Here is a 14,177-nt window from a genome sequence, read left to right as displayed (position 1 = left end):
TTTTGGTGGGGAGGAGAGCGAAAACATCGAATGTTGACCGATTGTTGGATTGAATTTATGTACTTTGTGGTTGTTATGGTCTTGTATTGCAAAATTTTAGACATACATAAATAAAAAAAAGTATGAGTGCTAAATAAAAACATAGAGGGGTGATATAAAAATTACGAGTAAAAAATTATTTTGACTATACTATCTGAAATAATAAGTTTAATTATGTGTATCACAAAACTACATATTTAAGGTATTGTATCATAAAAACAACATATTTAGTAGTGAAGTTATCAAAGAACCATAGATTTTAAAGTTTACATACATAGTTTTTCATATTAAATTTCACAAACCTATATATACTTTAATTAAACTATCATAAAACATTCTATTTAAAGATGTATATCGCGAAACTTTAGAATTTTACCCAAAAATTGTAGCTTTGTAACATAAAAAAGCAACCATAGCTATGTATGCAAACTTTAAATACGTAGTTCCTCGGTAATTTCGCTACTAAATCTGTAGTTCTATGGTACGATACCTTAAATATTTAGTTTTGCCGGTAAATTTGGTGTTAAATATATAGTTTTGTGACACACATTGTTAAATTTGTTATATAATTTGTACTTTTATGATACAATGTCTTAAATATGTAGTTTTATTAAAACTAATAACCTATAGTTTTGTGATACACACAATGTATAGTTTTGCGATAGTTTGATCAAAATATCTACATATTTATAAAGTTTAATTAAAAATTAAAGTTATGGGGAAGATTTTGTTTAAACATATTGCCTATGTAACAAACAATACTACTAGATGGGGTCACTTAGATTATGAAACAGGTAATGCCCCGAGATTTGTTGTGTGTTATATATGGATGGATAGATGTTAAATATTATAGAAATAGTGAATAGGTATATGTTAAAATATAATGGAAATGATATGGGGACAATGATTTGATATACTCGCATGTTGAGCTCTAGAATATACAGATATAGATAATATAAATTTGTAGTAATTGCTAGTGGGTGATGATATGGTATATTTGTATGTTGAGTTTTAGGATATATATACTCTCTCGGTTTTGTAGCGTAAGATTTTTAAATCTTGCCTAAATTTATTGTGTATACTAATGAATTAAGACAGTGCATATATAAATTATATACATTAAGAATAGATAAATCTAGACATGGTTAAAAATATTATAATATGGAACAAACATAGTAGAAGGTACGAATACATTAGATGCCCACGACTGCGCGAGGCAGTGAGGGGACATGTTATCTTTGCTTAGGTGCTTGGCACGTTGGAAGCCTGGGGATGGCGTAGGTCAGCCCGTAAGTATTTTAGCATTGGTTTGAGTTCAATTAAATAAATTAAATTTTATTTTAAAATAAAACTTAAATCATGCAGATAAGAAGTTAACCGTAAATAAACCTACGGACAAGCCTAAGCCCATCTCTGCCAGGAGGCCGATGCCAACATGGGCTCAGGCGCACGAGTCGCTGTTAAGGTAGGAAGCGGGACGGGATGGTGCCATGGTGGGTGGCTATGCTTATCGGTCGATCGGGCATTTGGGCTCATAAATCACGATCCGTAGCCGAGTTGGTCTGGACCGAAATCGTTCTGGGAGGTTTCTCGGTTGGGCTAAGAGTAAGTTCAATAGTATAGCTAACTGTTGGCTTTAACTTGTCTATAGTCAACTTAATAATCAATTCATACAATAGCATAGACTACACAATTAATATTCGGTCTCACCTATCATATACACATGTGTTTTAGAGTTTGTATTGCAGCTATGCCCTTCTCTCCTCTTATCTTCTTAAAATATGCTTATAGCCGGTTTATAGCATGTTATTGTACCTGCTCTAATTGGTAGTAGTTCGTAGTAGGAGGTTCATTGGTCGGGGCGGAGGCCTTTCTTTCTTGCCACCTCCCAGCTCGGCAGCTCAGTAATAATCAATCATTCAGTAGCACATCTCCGTTCCCCCACAAAACACAGCAAAGTATCACCTCATTCTCCAGATTTTATCTTTTTTTCCCGAGAGGTATCGATCATTGACTACAATTCGATGACGGATTGATTTAGCCGGTGGAATCTAGACTAGTGATTAGTGAATGATGATATCAGCGCAGCAAATGATGATTCTTTTTATAATGAAGATGATCAAATCGTCACCAATCTCTGTGTCTGCACAAGTGCTGAATGCGCTCGGTAAACTTATCTGCTTGACGACTTCACGTGTCGTATCAGCGGCGGCCGGACACAATAATCACCCAACGTGCACGGCGAGGCAATTCGCCACTCCTGGTCTACACGTATCATCGATCCTAGCGACTACTCCGTCTCCGTACCATGCAACTGGCCGCGCAATTTGCCAAGTCTCCTTGTTATAGATGCTTAGATGATCGCACATAACCTCTATCTATTTCCTGTTCAGAGTCCTAATTGGGTCTTTTCTCGCAAACCAGTACGTGCGGCGAGCAATTAAAGTGGCCGACAGTGTAAGCACAATCATGGCGAAACCCCGATCCCAATTCGCCGGTTATATAGCGAGTTGTTCTCCCCCCCCCCCCCCCCCCCCCCTTTCATTTTCCTCGTCATTCAACCCTCACGTCGTCCTGCACAAACCTCGACCTCAATTCGCTGTTTGCTGATTCTTCCACACCCGACGCGACCTCCATGCGTGACAATTTTGTGCCACGCACAATGCAATGCGCAAAAAATTATGCCAATCTTTTCGTTTAAAAGCCGATCGAGTAAGACAAACTTGAAACTAATGCTAATTATCCAAGCTTGCTGGTAACTACTAGTAATAATGCATAGTGCTCATGCCACTAATTTAATTGCTAGCTGACAACTAAGCAGAGGAGCTTGTGACACTGACATGTCCAAATGGTTCTGAGTACGAGGGCCAACTGCCGCGCAAGTGTGCGCTACATGACCTACACCCATAATGCAACTTGGCTCAAGTTTCGTTAGTCTAGTCCCATAAGATCATGTTGAGGTAGGAGATGGTACATTTGCAAGATGGAGTAGGCCAGGGAAAGGCATCGACGTACAGCGGTACAGGGGGCTGCCTCCGATTTTTCTTAGCTAGATTTTGAAGAGATGCAACTCTAGTTTGAAATGCACTCCTACTAATATGTGCGAGCACGCCGCGCAAGTTGGCTTCGGAGGATTCCCCCTCCAGGTTGAGACTCGGAAGAGTGGGATGATAGCGTGTATACTAGTGTGTCTGATCGCAAGTTGTTTGTTTATTCCAGCCAGACACGGCCAGTGTCATGCCTGTAATGCTTCTTTATTGTTACAATTTTACCGTCCTTAATAGGCCCCGTTTAGTTCGCGGAAATTTTTTTTTGTCACCGGATGTCGGAAGAGATTTTCGGATATGAATGAAAAAATAAATTTTATAGCTCGCTTGAAAACCACGAGACGAATATTTTAAACCTAATTAATCTATCATTAGCACATGTTGGTTAGTGTAACACTTATGGCTAATCATAGACTAATTAGGTTCAAAAGATTCGTCTCATGATTTCTTCCATATCTGTGTAATTATTTTTTTGTTTTATCTATGTTTAATACTCTATTTAGGTGTTCAAAGTTTGATGTGATGTTTTCAGTAAAAACATTTTGGTATCTAAACAGGGCCTAAGGTATGAAAAGAGAGAACATATTTTCTATTATAAAATGTTGATACCTCTCACTAATATCAAAATTTTATATTGAAAATTTAGTACCTCGAGATATTTTCTGATCATTACTAATAAAGTATTCCGGTGTATTAAAATTTACACTCAAAATTTTGGTACTTAATTTTGATGAGAAATTTTCCGGTCCTTATAATAGTTAGAGTACCAAAATTTTGGGGACAATTTTACCATCTTAAGAATGTACTTCCACGTACTAAAATTTATGTTTAAAATTTTGGTATCTCGATATACAGTTACCAAAATTTACACTAGAAAATATGGTAGATTCAAGTAATTTCTTAATGAGCCAATTTTAACATTCTTAAAAGACTAGTTCTGGCTACAAATATTTATGCTCAAAATTTTAGTACCACGAGGTACAAAGTGAGATACTAAATTATACACTACACTAGCATATACCCCATACAAGGGAATTTTATTAATAATATTATTAGCATTTTATTAAAGTAGAGTTAATAAAATTAGTTTGATATATATATGTCTTAGTTATTTTTCATTTGAAAAAATAGGAGAGAGTTAGTAATGAGGTCCACCACCACCGTTCATCTTTATATAAGTATAGAGTATAGAAAAAATATGAGAAAGTTGGTAGTGGGGTAGATTCACCGCTACCCGTCTACCACTACTCCTGTTTATAGGAGTATAGATATAAAAAATATGATATCTCACGGTACTTTCTTAATAATAATAAAATTATTCTTCTTAGTTATACTAAAATTGCTCATCATTGATAAAGTACGTGCAGTTACCAAAATTTATACTCAAGACGATGTACAAAGCATTTAAATACCTTTTTAAGGATAATAAATTTGTTCACGTGGAATAGAGAGTTATTAAATGCTTTCTTACCGTCAGTAATTAAACGATTTAGGTACTAACTATTACGTGCTTCAAGATCAAAAATAAACAATGTCCTTTTAAAAGCGTAAACAATGTTGTTACCGATAGAAGTTAGTAAGAACATTTCGCTAAAAATATATTCCGTATACAGATCGACAAAACTAGCTACTTTGCAAATTTGCACTATGACAAGTTCATATATATTACAGCTAGCTAGCTTGTGGCTGGCTTACTGGTCGTCTCAAAAACTCAATGCATGTCCTAAGAGAAAAAAGAAGTGAACATTATTATGATCAAGGTTAATCCTGACACTACATGTGCATTACACTCTACTTAATCTGTCAAAAGAAGAGAATTAAACCAGTCTAAGACAAAATCAAGCTAGCGCTATCTAATTCCTGACACATAAAAGAAGAGAAGATACATATAAAATGTCCATTAACACGAAGGCCCTCAAAATAAGGGCGGCTCAGCCGGCTGTGTCTCGCCTGGCATATGCATGCGTCGTGCATGATCGATCAGTTGGCGCGCGGCGATTCCGGCGCGAGCCGCTCGACCGTCCGCGCAAGCGACTGGAGGTTGCAGCGCACGATCGTGTCGACGAACATGCGCGTCTCATCCTTGGTGTTCCCCGGCGGCACGTCCACGACGTAAGACTCGACCACCACGGTCATCATCACCGGCGTGGCCGCAGCCTCGTGGACGGTGGTCACCGAGCGGTAGTTGGCGAGGCGGTGCTCGCCGCCGACGATCCGGAAGCTGAGAACGCGGCGGTCGTCGTCCAGGATCTCGAGCCGCTCGCGGCTGCTGGTGGCCGGCAGCCCGGACACGATGCGGACCTCCCGCACCGACCCCACCTCGCCGCCGTCGCCGTCCACGAGGCGGCAGCTCTTGATGAAATTCTTGTACGCCTGCGGCCGGTCGAACCTCCGCACCACCGACCACACCGCGTCCGCCGGCGCCGCGATCGCCTGCACCACGACGGAGCAGCACTGCCCCGCGCCCACCGCGTGCTCGTGGTACCTCGCCAGGTCACCCGCCGGCACCGCCGCGAGCGCCGTGCACGCCCCCAGGCACGCCTTACCGCCGCCGGAGCCGATCCGGCTGAGCTGCTGCGGCGGCGGCGGCGGCGAAGGACGTACAGCCGCGTACGGCATTGTCGTCAGTGCTCGTCGTTGCCCCTTCCTTTTCTCTGTAAATTAAGAACGAAACGGGAATGGGTCGGATCGATATATACACGAAAGAAAAGCTCTCGTCTTTGAGATTTTATATGTGTCTCTTGTCGGGCAAGAGGCTGGATGGTTGCAAGTTAAATAGGTCTTTGCTTTCGTTACTGTGTGGTTAGTTGGGCAAGTTGATGCGCTAGTTCAGGATTACTGACGGTAGTAACTAGGGGACGCGATAGAGTTTTGACTTTTTTTTTTAGGTTTGTTTCTAATCATGGATAGTAAATAAAAAAGGAAGGCTGGTATTTGTTTGAACAAGTTAATACTAGGCAAGTAGAAAAACCAGAGGTTGAGAGGATTAAACGGGATGGAAGCGGCTTTCCTCTTGGTCTTAGAGCAAGTTTAATAGTAAAGCCAACTTACTAGTTATAAGTTTATATTATAGTCAACACATATATAATAGATCGGCTATAAGGTTGGCTATAATTTTTATCTCTTATTTCTTTCTCTTATCTTTGCATTTAATGTATCTTTTTTAGAGTTGATGTATAGATGGCTCTTGCATGAGAGACAATCCCACTTCTTTTTTATTATCTCTTTCCTTCACATCATCTTATAGCTAACTTATAGTCTACTATTATACTTACTCTAGCGATAGAATATTAACCTTGTTGCTAGGATAAGACTTCTATAAATAGCAACTTGTAGAATCTATCGTTTATTCGTCTATGCGAACCTAATTAGTATGACGTCAAAATAGATTAATGCAAAGTTTCTTTAGCATGTGGTACATGGAGGAAAGAATTAGAGCACTGGTACTAAATCAATCCTTTAACCACTTGTCAGTACAAAGTTGACTAACAACCTGCGTGTCACGAACAGAAGAATCCGTGGAATCCTTGTCTACTCCCCTAGCACGTCCTTCTAGAAATTATTGTGATATAAAGATAGAACCTAATTCAAAACCTATGTTATGTTTGCTCCTGTTGTTTAATCGGCTGGGGAATCTGCACTGCACTCCGTATGCCCTTGTTGTCCATTGGGTTCAACTAACTCATCGCTTTATACATAAAAAAGGAGAGGTGATAATAAATTATTAAGTGTGGGAAAAGAAAAGAAACCCCTGTTAGCTGACTCATCACAGGTGCAAGAGGCGCAACTTGTGCTCCACTTGGTACTGACGTACCGCGATGGCTTAGCAATTTGTTATAGGTGCGTTGTAAAGCGATGGTTTGATAAGCCAATTAGCCGCACAGTAAACAATAGACATAATTATTATATAATTAATTAAGTATTAGTTATTAAAATTTTAAAAATAAATTTATTTGATTTTTTAATAGCACGAAATATATCATTTAGCAGTTAAAAACGTATTAACAAAATTGAGGATTACCTAAGCCAAAAGAAGGACCCATACTCTCCTTAATTTTTGAATGGACCGGGCTCCACCGATAGCCCACGGAGGCACAGGTGTGTGATAGGCCCGTGCCCGTGGCGCGAGCAACTAGAGAGAGATGGAGAGGCCCAAGCAACCGCCGGCACACAAAATGGTCGCGAACACGGGCCTGATTTGAGGAAGCCGGCCACGTTCACGCGTTCCAATTGATCAGCCAAGCCCGGGAGAAAACGCACCGCTCCCCAAAAACTACCCCAAGTCCCACCACCGCGAGCACCGCAGGAGTCACAGCCTCACGGCAACGCAAGCAGCCGCCACGACGAACCGATGATGATACCACACACAGCACCGCGACCCGCAAGCCCCCGCCCGCCGCGTGCACCGCGCTGTGGCAAACGTCGGCGGCGCCCCCAGTGATGCGCTGCGGCTGAAGACGGCACGGGCCGGGGAAACGGTGGCGCACAGCGGAAAGCCCGGACGCGCGCTCTCTCCGCCTCCCCCGGGTCAGTCGCCGCGAGGATCTAGCTAGCAGCGACACAGGTGCAAGGATACGTGTGACACAGGCAACCCGGCCCGCTTGAGTCTTGACGGCAAGGGCCTATCGGTGGAGCCACCGTGTCACCTACCAAAGCTCTGGAAGGACTCTATGCCTCCAAAACCCCGTGAGTTTGCGGTTTTGTCCCGACGCACGAACAGCCCCATCATCAACCATTCAACCGGGGAAGCCACCAATCTATCATGAGCATGCTGTCCTGTGTCGTATGGCGTGCGGTTTGTTTTACAGCAGATATCGATCTGTACAACCTTGCTTTCGTGTGACTTATTGTATGAATACTACTTTTAATATTTTAAAAAACCAAGTAGGAAGGGTTTTGTTCTTGTTTAACTACGTCAGGGGATAATTACCCCCATAAACTTTAGGGAAATTTCTCATAGTAGCGCTGCACCACCATTAACGAGAAACAAACAAATGGCAAGAGGATTGGATTGCCACCATTTTTCGGATGCTCACCGCGTCTAGATTCTGTATTTAGCCGCGAAGCAGATATCGAAAATATTTTAAGGAACTACTCCAGGATCAATAGTACGGACTACTATAGATTACCCATACAGCGCACATGCTTAATGCTATCCATATAGAGTAGAATACAAAATATCCAGTTCTGCCAAAAAAAAAACACAACCAAATCAGACTCAAAGAACGAGGACATCAGTAATCAGTTTCATGCAAAATAAAAACATTAGAGAGTACATTTCCAGGAGATATGCATTAGGCATGCAATGTCCCGCTGGAAGCCTGGAAATATAATAAGAACCAGCTGTAGTATGCAGACTGCAGAGTATTAAAACCAAGCCAAGCAGTTCCTTCTCATGGCACGCACAATTCTGCTCCTACTGCTCTTCCTTTCCTCCTCCACCACCACCATTTCCACCTCCAAGAGAACTCAACAGAAGTTCTCGGCTATCTTCTACTTCGGCGACTCTGTTCTCGACACCGGCAACAACAATTATATCCCGACGTTGGCTGTGGCAAACCATGTTCCTTACGGCAGGAGCTTCCCAGGGAGGAGGCCAACAGGGAGGTTCTCCAATGGCCGGCTTGTTCCAGACCTCCTCAACGAGAAGCTGCAGCTCAAAGAATTCTCGCCGCCGTTCCTGGAGACGGAGCTCTCCAACAATGACATCATTACCGGGGTGAACTTCGCGTCGGCTGGTTCAGGGTTTGAAGACAAGACGTCACGGCTGTCCAACACCATGCCGATGTCGACGCAGGTGAACCTCTTCAAAGAGTACCTCCTCCGGCTTAGGAACATCGTCGGAGACAAAGAGGCTTCCAGGATCATAGAGAACTCATTGATGTTTATCAGCTCAGGAACCAATGATTTCACACATTACTACCGTTCTTTAAAGAAGAAGAAGATGGGCATTGGTGAATACCAGGATAGTATACTCCGGATAGCACAGGCTTCTGTCAAGGTAAAAAGATTAAGCATTTCGTGAGTTGTTTGTGCTCAGCTAGATTTCCTATTCTGCAGCTGCAGAGGCTAAGATTATTCACTTCTCTGAACTGGAATGCAGGAACTGTTTAACCTTGGTGGGCGGCAATTCTGCTTGGCAGGTCTTCCACCATTTGGCTGCACACCTATTCAGATCACGTTAAGTGGTGATCCTGACAGAGCATGTGTGGATGAGCAGAACAGGGATGCCCAGGCCTACAACTCTAAACTTGAAAAGCTACTTCCAACATTGCAAAGCTCACTCCATGGAAGCAAAATCGTCTACTTGGATGCGTATGAAGCTTTCATGGAGATCCTTGGTAATCCCGCTAAATATGGTATGATTTACAAAATCAACCACCTTGCAAATGAACACATTTATTTGTAAGATCATATACAACTACTCAACTAGCATCATGGCCCGCTAGACTGCGCTGCCATAACGTTGTGAAATTTACTATATAATATCAAATTTAGTTTCATATTTTATCGTGAAATATGAAAGTGAAATTCATATTTTATCGTGAAATATGAAAGTGAAAGTGGTAATGTGGTTTTAAACTCGGTTCTAACTTAAACCAAAATTTTATATTTGATGCTCCACGCAAAGTAAAATAATGAATCCTTTTATATTATCTTGATAATATAATAGATCTAAGATAATACTACAAATAAATCTAAGTTGTTCAAAATTTATGGCATAATATCACTTCTTCCATCCATTTTCTTCGTCATCTTCTCTTCATATCTAGTTATATTATTTCACGTATCTTTCATATTATATTACTTATTTGTGATTGTCCATAACCAATAAGATAAATATTTTTAGGCATATAAGATTAAATATTTTTAGTTTAGTCTTGCACGATATCGAACCGTTCACTTTCATCATGATTTACAAAATAAATTGGTGACAAATAAATATTTTTCTCACACGATATCCAAGGTGTTTCACATGAATTACAAAGTATACTTGTCCATTTCTAGAGTCCTGATTTCCTTTTGATTCTTTTGCAATTTTTTTTGTCTGCTTCCAAGTCCTAGTATATTTCTATATATTTTTTATTTTTTCTCGATTAATGTAGGATTTTCTAGCCCATAAAAGCGACCGTGGAGGCTTCTTTTTTTATTACTTTATATATATAATAGATTTTGAAGCATAACGGTGTATCTGGCTAACACTAAAACCACCACGGTGCTAATCTTGGGTATTAACAGCTAGAGTAAAAAGCTGACAGAAAACTAAACAACTAAATATTTAATGGCAAGAGATACAAATATCATTTTTAGTTACTTATTCATATCCATGAATTTCTATTGAAATTCTAGCAGCTCTCATCAAGGCTTGCCATGATGACAGGATTTACAGAGACAACAAGAGGATGTTGTGGGACTGGACTCAGAGAGATCGGGTTGTTCTGCAACGGATTGACCCCTATCTGCAGGAATGAATCATCATTTGTATTTTACGATGCTGTGCACCCAACAGAGAGAGTCTATAGGATAACAACCGATTTCATACTGAAAAATGCTATTCCACAGTTCAATTAATCGAATGATGGAATGAGATTTTATTCCTTGTATTAATGCAATCTACTGTTCTTTTTTTCTATGGACTAAGTCTATTTAACAAGAAAGAACCCTCTGAATATTAATTATTAATCAATTGCTATAGGACTTCATAGTTCACATGATCCCAGTTACTAGTAAAGCATCAACCATTGTAAAACATTTGACCAGGGTGACAAAAAAGAAGGCCACACAACCTTAGGAGTTAGGTCAGTCTCCCATAGAAACATTTTAATCTAGATTAGTACAACGCACCCAGAAGAACCACTTTTCACCTGGCCATTGATTTGAACAATTGCTGAATCTGTGATCTCACATACTCAGGTTGCATATATGACTCTCCTGAGGACCTCGTTGCCTTCAACATCTCAATTATATCCGTGTAGGCTGGAATGACCAGCTCCTCCACCAAAATGCTAAAATCCACTGCTTGCTGCTTATCGACCAAGACCCACCGCGACTGAACTTGGCAAATTGCCTCTACAAAGTTGTTAAAACGGTTCAGCTTCTCTGTCATGGCATTCACATTGTTGCAAAGCCTTTTGTCCATCTCAAGTATGGTGACAGCCTTACCCCAGGTAGCTCGTCGATATTCCAAAATCCATTGGTTAACCTTCGAATATATTAGCTTGGTCCAATCCTCACCCAGCAAGACCTTAAGTTCACAGCCATTGACCTTCTTGATTATGTAAATCCCATTGTTAACCAGGAAGACACAACTGAGAGGAGCATGGCGATAAACCTTGGATTTGGACACAAGATTCTCGATGAGCACATCCACAATCCAAGCAAGGTGGACCGCCAGTGAGGACGTTGGACGGTCAGGTTCTATCGGATAGCTTGTAGAAGGATCAGAACCACCGAACTCCAGTAGCATCACCTCTTCCAAAGTATGGCGAGAAACACATGCTGCCACAAGGTAGTTCATCACATACCTTGTTATCGGATGCACTCCGCCATCTTGTGGACATGACTCACTTGGATCACGTCGTACTAGGTTTTCTAGAGCCATCAAGATGCCTTTAATTGACGATCCAAGGCATTCACGAAGAGCAGATACCTCAGGATTGAAAGCTTCATCAAGGACAGGAAGTATATCACGTAGAGCATCATACATGTCAACTATTCGGAAAAGACATTCTGGGTTTTTTCCAGCAGCAGCAATAAAATTTCCGAAGGATAAGAGTTGGAGAAACGGCTGAGATGCAGTGGCAAAAGCAAGGTCACTGCAGGATGTGGAACCCTCAAAAATGCAATCACACAGGTGTCGTTCACTTGGGATTAAGATGTGAAACACAGCACGAATTGCAGGGATCCAACGCAAGATCTGAGTCTCAAGCTCCTCCCACGACGCTGACTTGAACATCTCTGCCATGTGAGCATGAACCCCAAGGCGTGCAATGCTCTCATCAATGAAGTTGAGGCGTGAAGAAGCATAGGTCTCAGCACATGAATCACCAAAACCAGCAGCAATCATCCTTCTTGTAATTCGGTTTGCCTCAAAGATTACACCCTCTGGTAAAGTATCAACAATGATGTCAAAATTGCTAACTGGCTGTGCTACAAGGGTGTGGCTATCATCATCATTATGGCTTTTCTTGGTGTCATGGTAGCTGCAGCTAGCATCGAAGTCAGTTGTATCAATTAGGTGATGCAACTCATCTTGAAGCCTCAAGGAACAGCGCTCTAGAAGATGGTCAAACCTCTCAAGTAGGATATCGTCCGCTGAGGTGCTTTCAAGGCCATGGATGGTGGAAGTTAGTTCATCCACAGCTTCTAGGAAGGCATCAGCATCATCAGAACTAGACCAGAGGGGCCGATTCAAGCAGAGAAATTGGGAAATCAGGTCGGTAAGTGCCTGCAGAGTATCCTCCATGCTAGTCATCAACCATTCTTAGCTTAAATTCCTTCAGATCTGCAACTTTGGATATATGGACCTGCTGAGTCTTTGGTGCAGGTCATGGAAGAGGACGATGAAATCCAGTCCAACGATCTGCAACTAACAAAATCGAATAATTCAAACATTTCAAAGTTCACTATAATACTTTGAAATGAATGAAATTGCAACAAAGAACATACCTTAGTGAAGACAAATTCTGAAATTCATGATCCAAAAGATTGTATAACTATTATCACAGCTCATACTGAAATATATAAATTTGGTCTGCATGAAAATTAGTTCTTCATGTTAGCAGAACACCGTTTATGTAAGAGGGAAGCAATGGTATGTAGACTAAGTCACAAAGCTATAGCAGTATTTTATAAATAAATGAAGGTGTGTGTTGAAGGGTCACAATCAGTTAGGTCAAGACAGAAACATCCAACAAAGAGTACAATTACAAAGCATTATTTTGTGGCAAGCATAGACTTTTAACTTTACTTTGAAGTTTGAAATAACTCAGCAAGTTCCTGAGACTAATCCCCATCTTTTGGATTCTGATTACGGTTATAAACTAAAATTTTAATTTTTAACTTTAAATTTGAAGTTGATTTTGAGGTTTTTCACCGAAGTTTATTTCCCTACCTTGGCTTTTAGATCGCTAAGAATACACATATAATTTTTTGTTCTTAAATTATTTTTCGTTTGCAAATACGCCGTTGAAAAATCCAACAATCACCCCCTGAGTTCAGCAAAAGCAAATGCTGAAAATGGAAGTTATTAAGAAATGCAATGCAGTGCAACTTCCCCTGTACCGCTGAACCTCATGAAAATGCCAAAATATGAACAAAACAGGATTGCCAGTTTGCCTACTTCAATTAGCTCAGCTACTGTGCTAAATTAGCTATTGGAGAACTTAAAGCATGTATAAGCAACATGGTGTTTACTTGAGTCACATAAGTAGAAATAACCAGCAGAAATAAGTAACATATGCCCAAAACGATGATAAGAAGCAACTTCTTGCTTCAAAGGTAGAATTTCACTACTGTTGTCAAACCAATACTCCCTCCATCCCTAAAAGACTCTATTATTTTTATTTATGTGTCCAACATTTGATCATTGGTCTCATTTAAAAAATTTATTAAAAAATTAGTCACACATAAAGTAATATCCATATTTTATCATCTAATAACGATAAAAATATTAATCATAAAAAGTTTTAAATAAGACAAGAGTCAAACGTTGTATTTAAAAACTAAAAAATTGACTTATTTTGAGACGGGGGAGTACAATGCAACAGTAGAGAGATTATATATTTATATATTAGTAAAAAGCTTAGCGAACTGAGCTATATATGTATATATGCATATAAAGTAACTAAAAAGTTATACCATGAGTTGATGAAGGCTTAGCATCGATTTTGATACACCAAGAACTGCACTCTCCTGATTTCAATTATGCGAATCGACAAATATTTTGAAAATCACGAGACAACCTGAGTGTGGGCAACTGTTTTTGAGCAGCTAAGCCAATGAAAGATTATATCCATTAGACACTATATATGAAATTCAATGAAAACTAGCTGATAGCAACAATAAGACCAAACTGCAGATTTTATTGAG

General features: G+C 40.2%; 3 protein-coding genes across 4 annotated transcripts; 1 reads left to right on the top strand and 2 right to left on the bottom strand.

Annotated features, from left to right (window-relative positions):
• Window positions 1-4,633: 4,633 nt before the first annotated feature.
• LOC121056239 (abscisic acid receptor PYL4-like) lies at window positions 4,634-5,851 on the bottom strand. Its single transcript, XM_040529939.1, has one exon. It carries the CDS (start codon window positions 5,703-5,705, stop codon window positions 5,067-5,069), a length of 639 nt encoding a protein of 212 aa, XP_040385873.1. The 5' UTR covers window positions 5,706-5,851; the 3' UTR covers window positions 4,634-5,066.
• Window positions 5,852-8,474: 2,623 nt separating this feature from the next.
• LOC102714417 (GDSL esterase/lipase At1g58430-like) lies at window positions 8,475-10,735 on the top strand. Its single transcript, XM_006644878.3, has 3 exons — window positions 8,475-9,087; window positions 9,190-9,445; window positions 10,468-10,735. The coding sequence occupies exons 1-3, from the start codon at window positions 8,482-8,484 to the stop codon at window positions 10,656-10,658; spliced, it is 1,053 nt and encodes a 350-aa protein (XP_006644941.1). The 5' UTR covers window positions 8,475-8,481; the 3' UTR covers window positions 10,659-10,735.
• A 17-nt stretch (window positions 10,736-10,752) lies between these two features.
• Window positions 10,753-12,943, bottom strand: LOC102713960 (exocyst complex component EXO70B1-like). 2 transcript variants are annotated; one of them, XM_006644876.2, is made up of 2 exons: window positions 12,756-12,943; window positions 10,753-12,675 (listed from the first exon to the last, which is right to left on the bottom strand). In XM_006644876.2, the coding sequence occupies exon 2, from the start codon at window positions 12,559-12,561 to the stop codon at window positions 10,948-10,950; it is 1,614 nt and encodes a 537-aa protein (XP_006644939.1). In that variant the 5' UTR covers window positions 12,562-12,675; window positions 12,756-12,943; the 3' UTR covers window positions 10,753-10,947. The 2 variants fall into 2 exon arrangements, with proteins under 2 accessions (XP_006644939.1, XP_006644940.1); XM_006644877.2 differs by having other exon boundaries at window positions 10,753-12,669.
• Between the last annotated feature and the right edge of the window lie 1,234 nt (window positions 12,944-14,177).

The sequence above is a fragment of the Oryza brachyantha genome, chromosome 1 (genome assembly GCF_000231095.2).
Source record: "Oryza brachyantha chromosome 1, ObraRS2, whole genome shotgun sequence".
Taxonomy (NCBI): Eukaryota; Viridiplantae; Streptophyta; class Magnoliopsida; order Poales; family Poaceae; genus Oryza; species Oryza brachyantha.
Note: the sequence above shows the minus strand (reverse complement) of the source record. Positions and strands in the feature narration are given on the sequence as shown.

What these genes read in the sequence shown, in the direction of transcription:
- LOC121056239 (XM_040529939.1), bottom strand. Translation starts at nt 5,705, where the DNA reads ATGCCGTACGCGGCTGTACGTCCTTCGCCGCCGCCGCCGCCGCAGCAG.
- LOC102714417 (XM_006644878.3), top strand. Translation starts at nt 8,482, where the DNA reads ATGGCACGCACAATTCTGCTCCTACTGCTCTTCCTTTCCTCCTCCACC. An exon ending in TAGCACAGGCTTCTGTCAAG is followed by an intron (nt 9,088 to 9,189) that starts GTAAAAAGATTA and finishes ACTGGAATGCAG; the next exon opens with GAACTGTTTAACCTTGGTGG. An exon ending in TGGTAATCCCGCTAAATATG is followed by an intron (nt 9,446 to 10,467) that starts GTATGATTTACA and finishes CCATGATGACAG; the next exon opens with GATTTACAGAGACAACAAGA.
- LOC102713960 (XM_006644876.2), bottom strand. Translation starts at nt 12,561, where the DNA reads ATGACTAGCATGGAGGATACTCTGCAGGCACTTACCGACCTGATTTCC.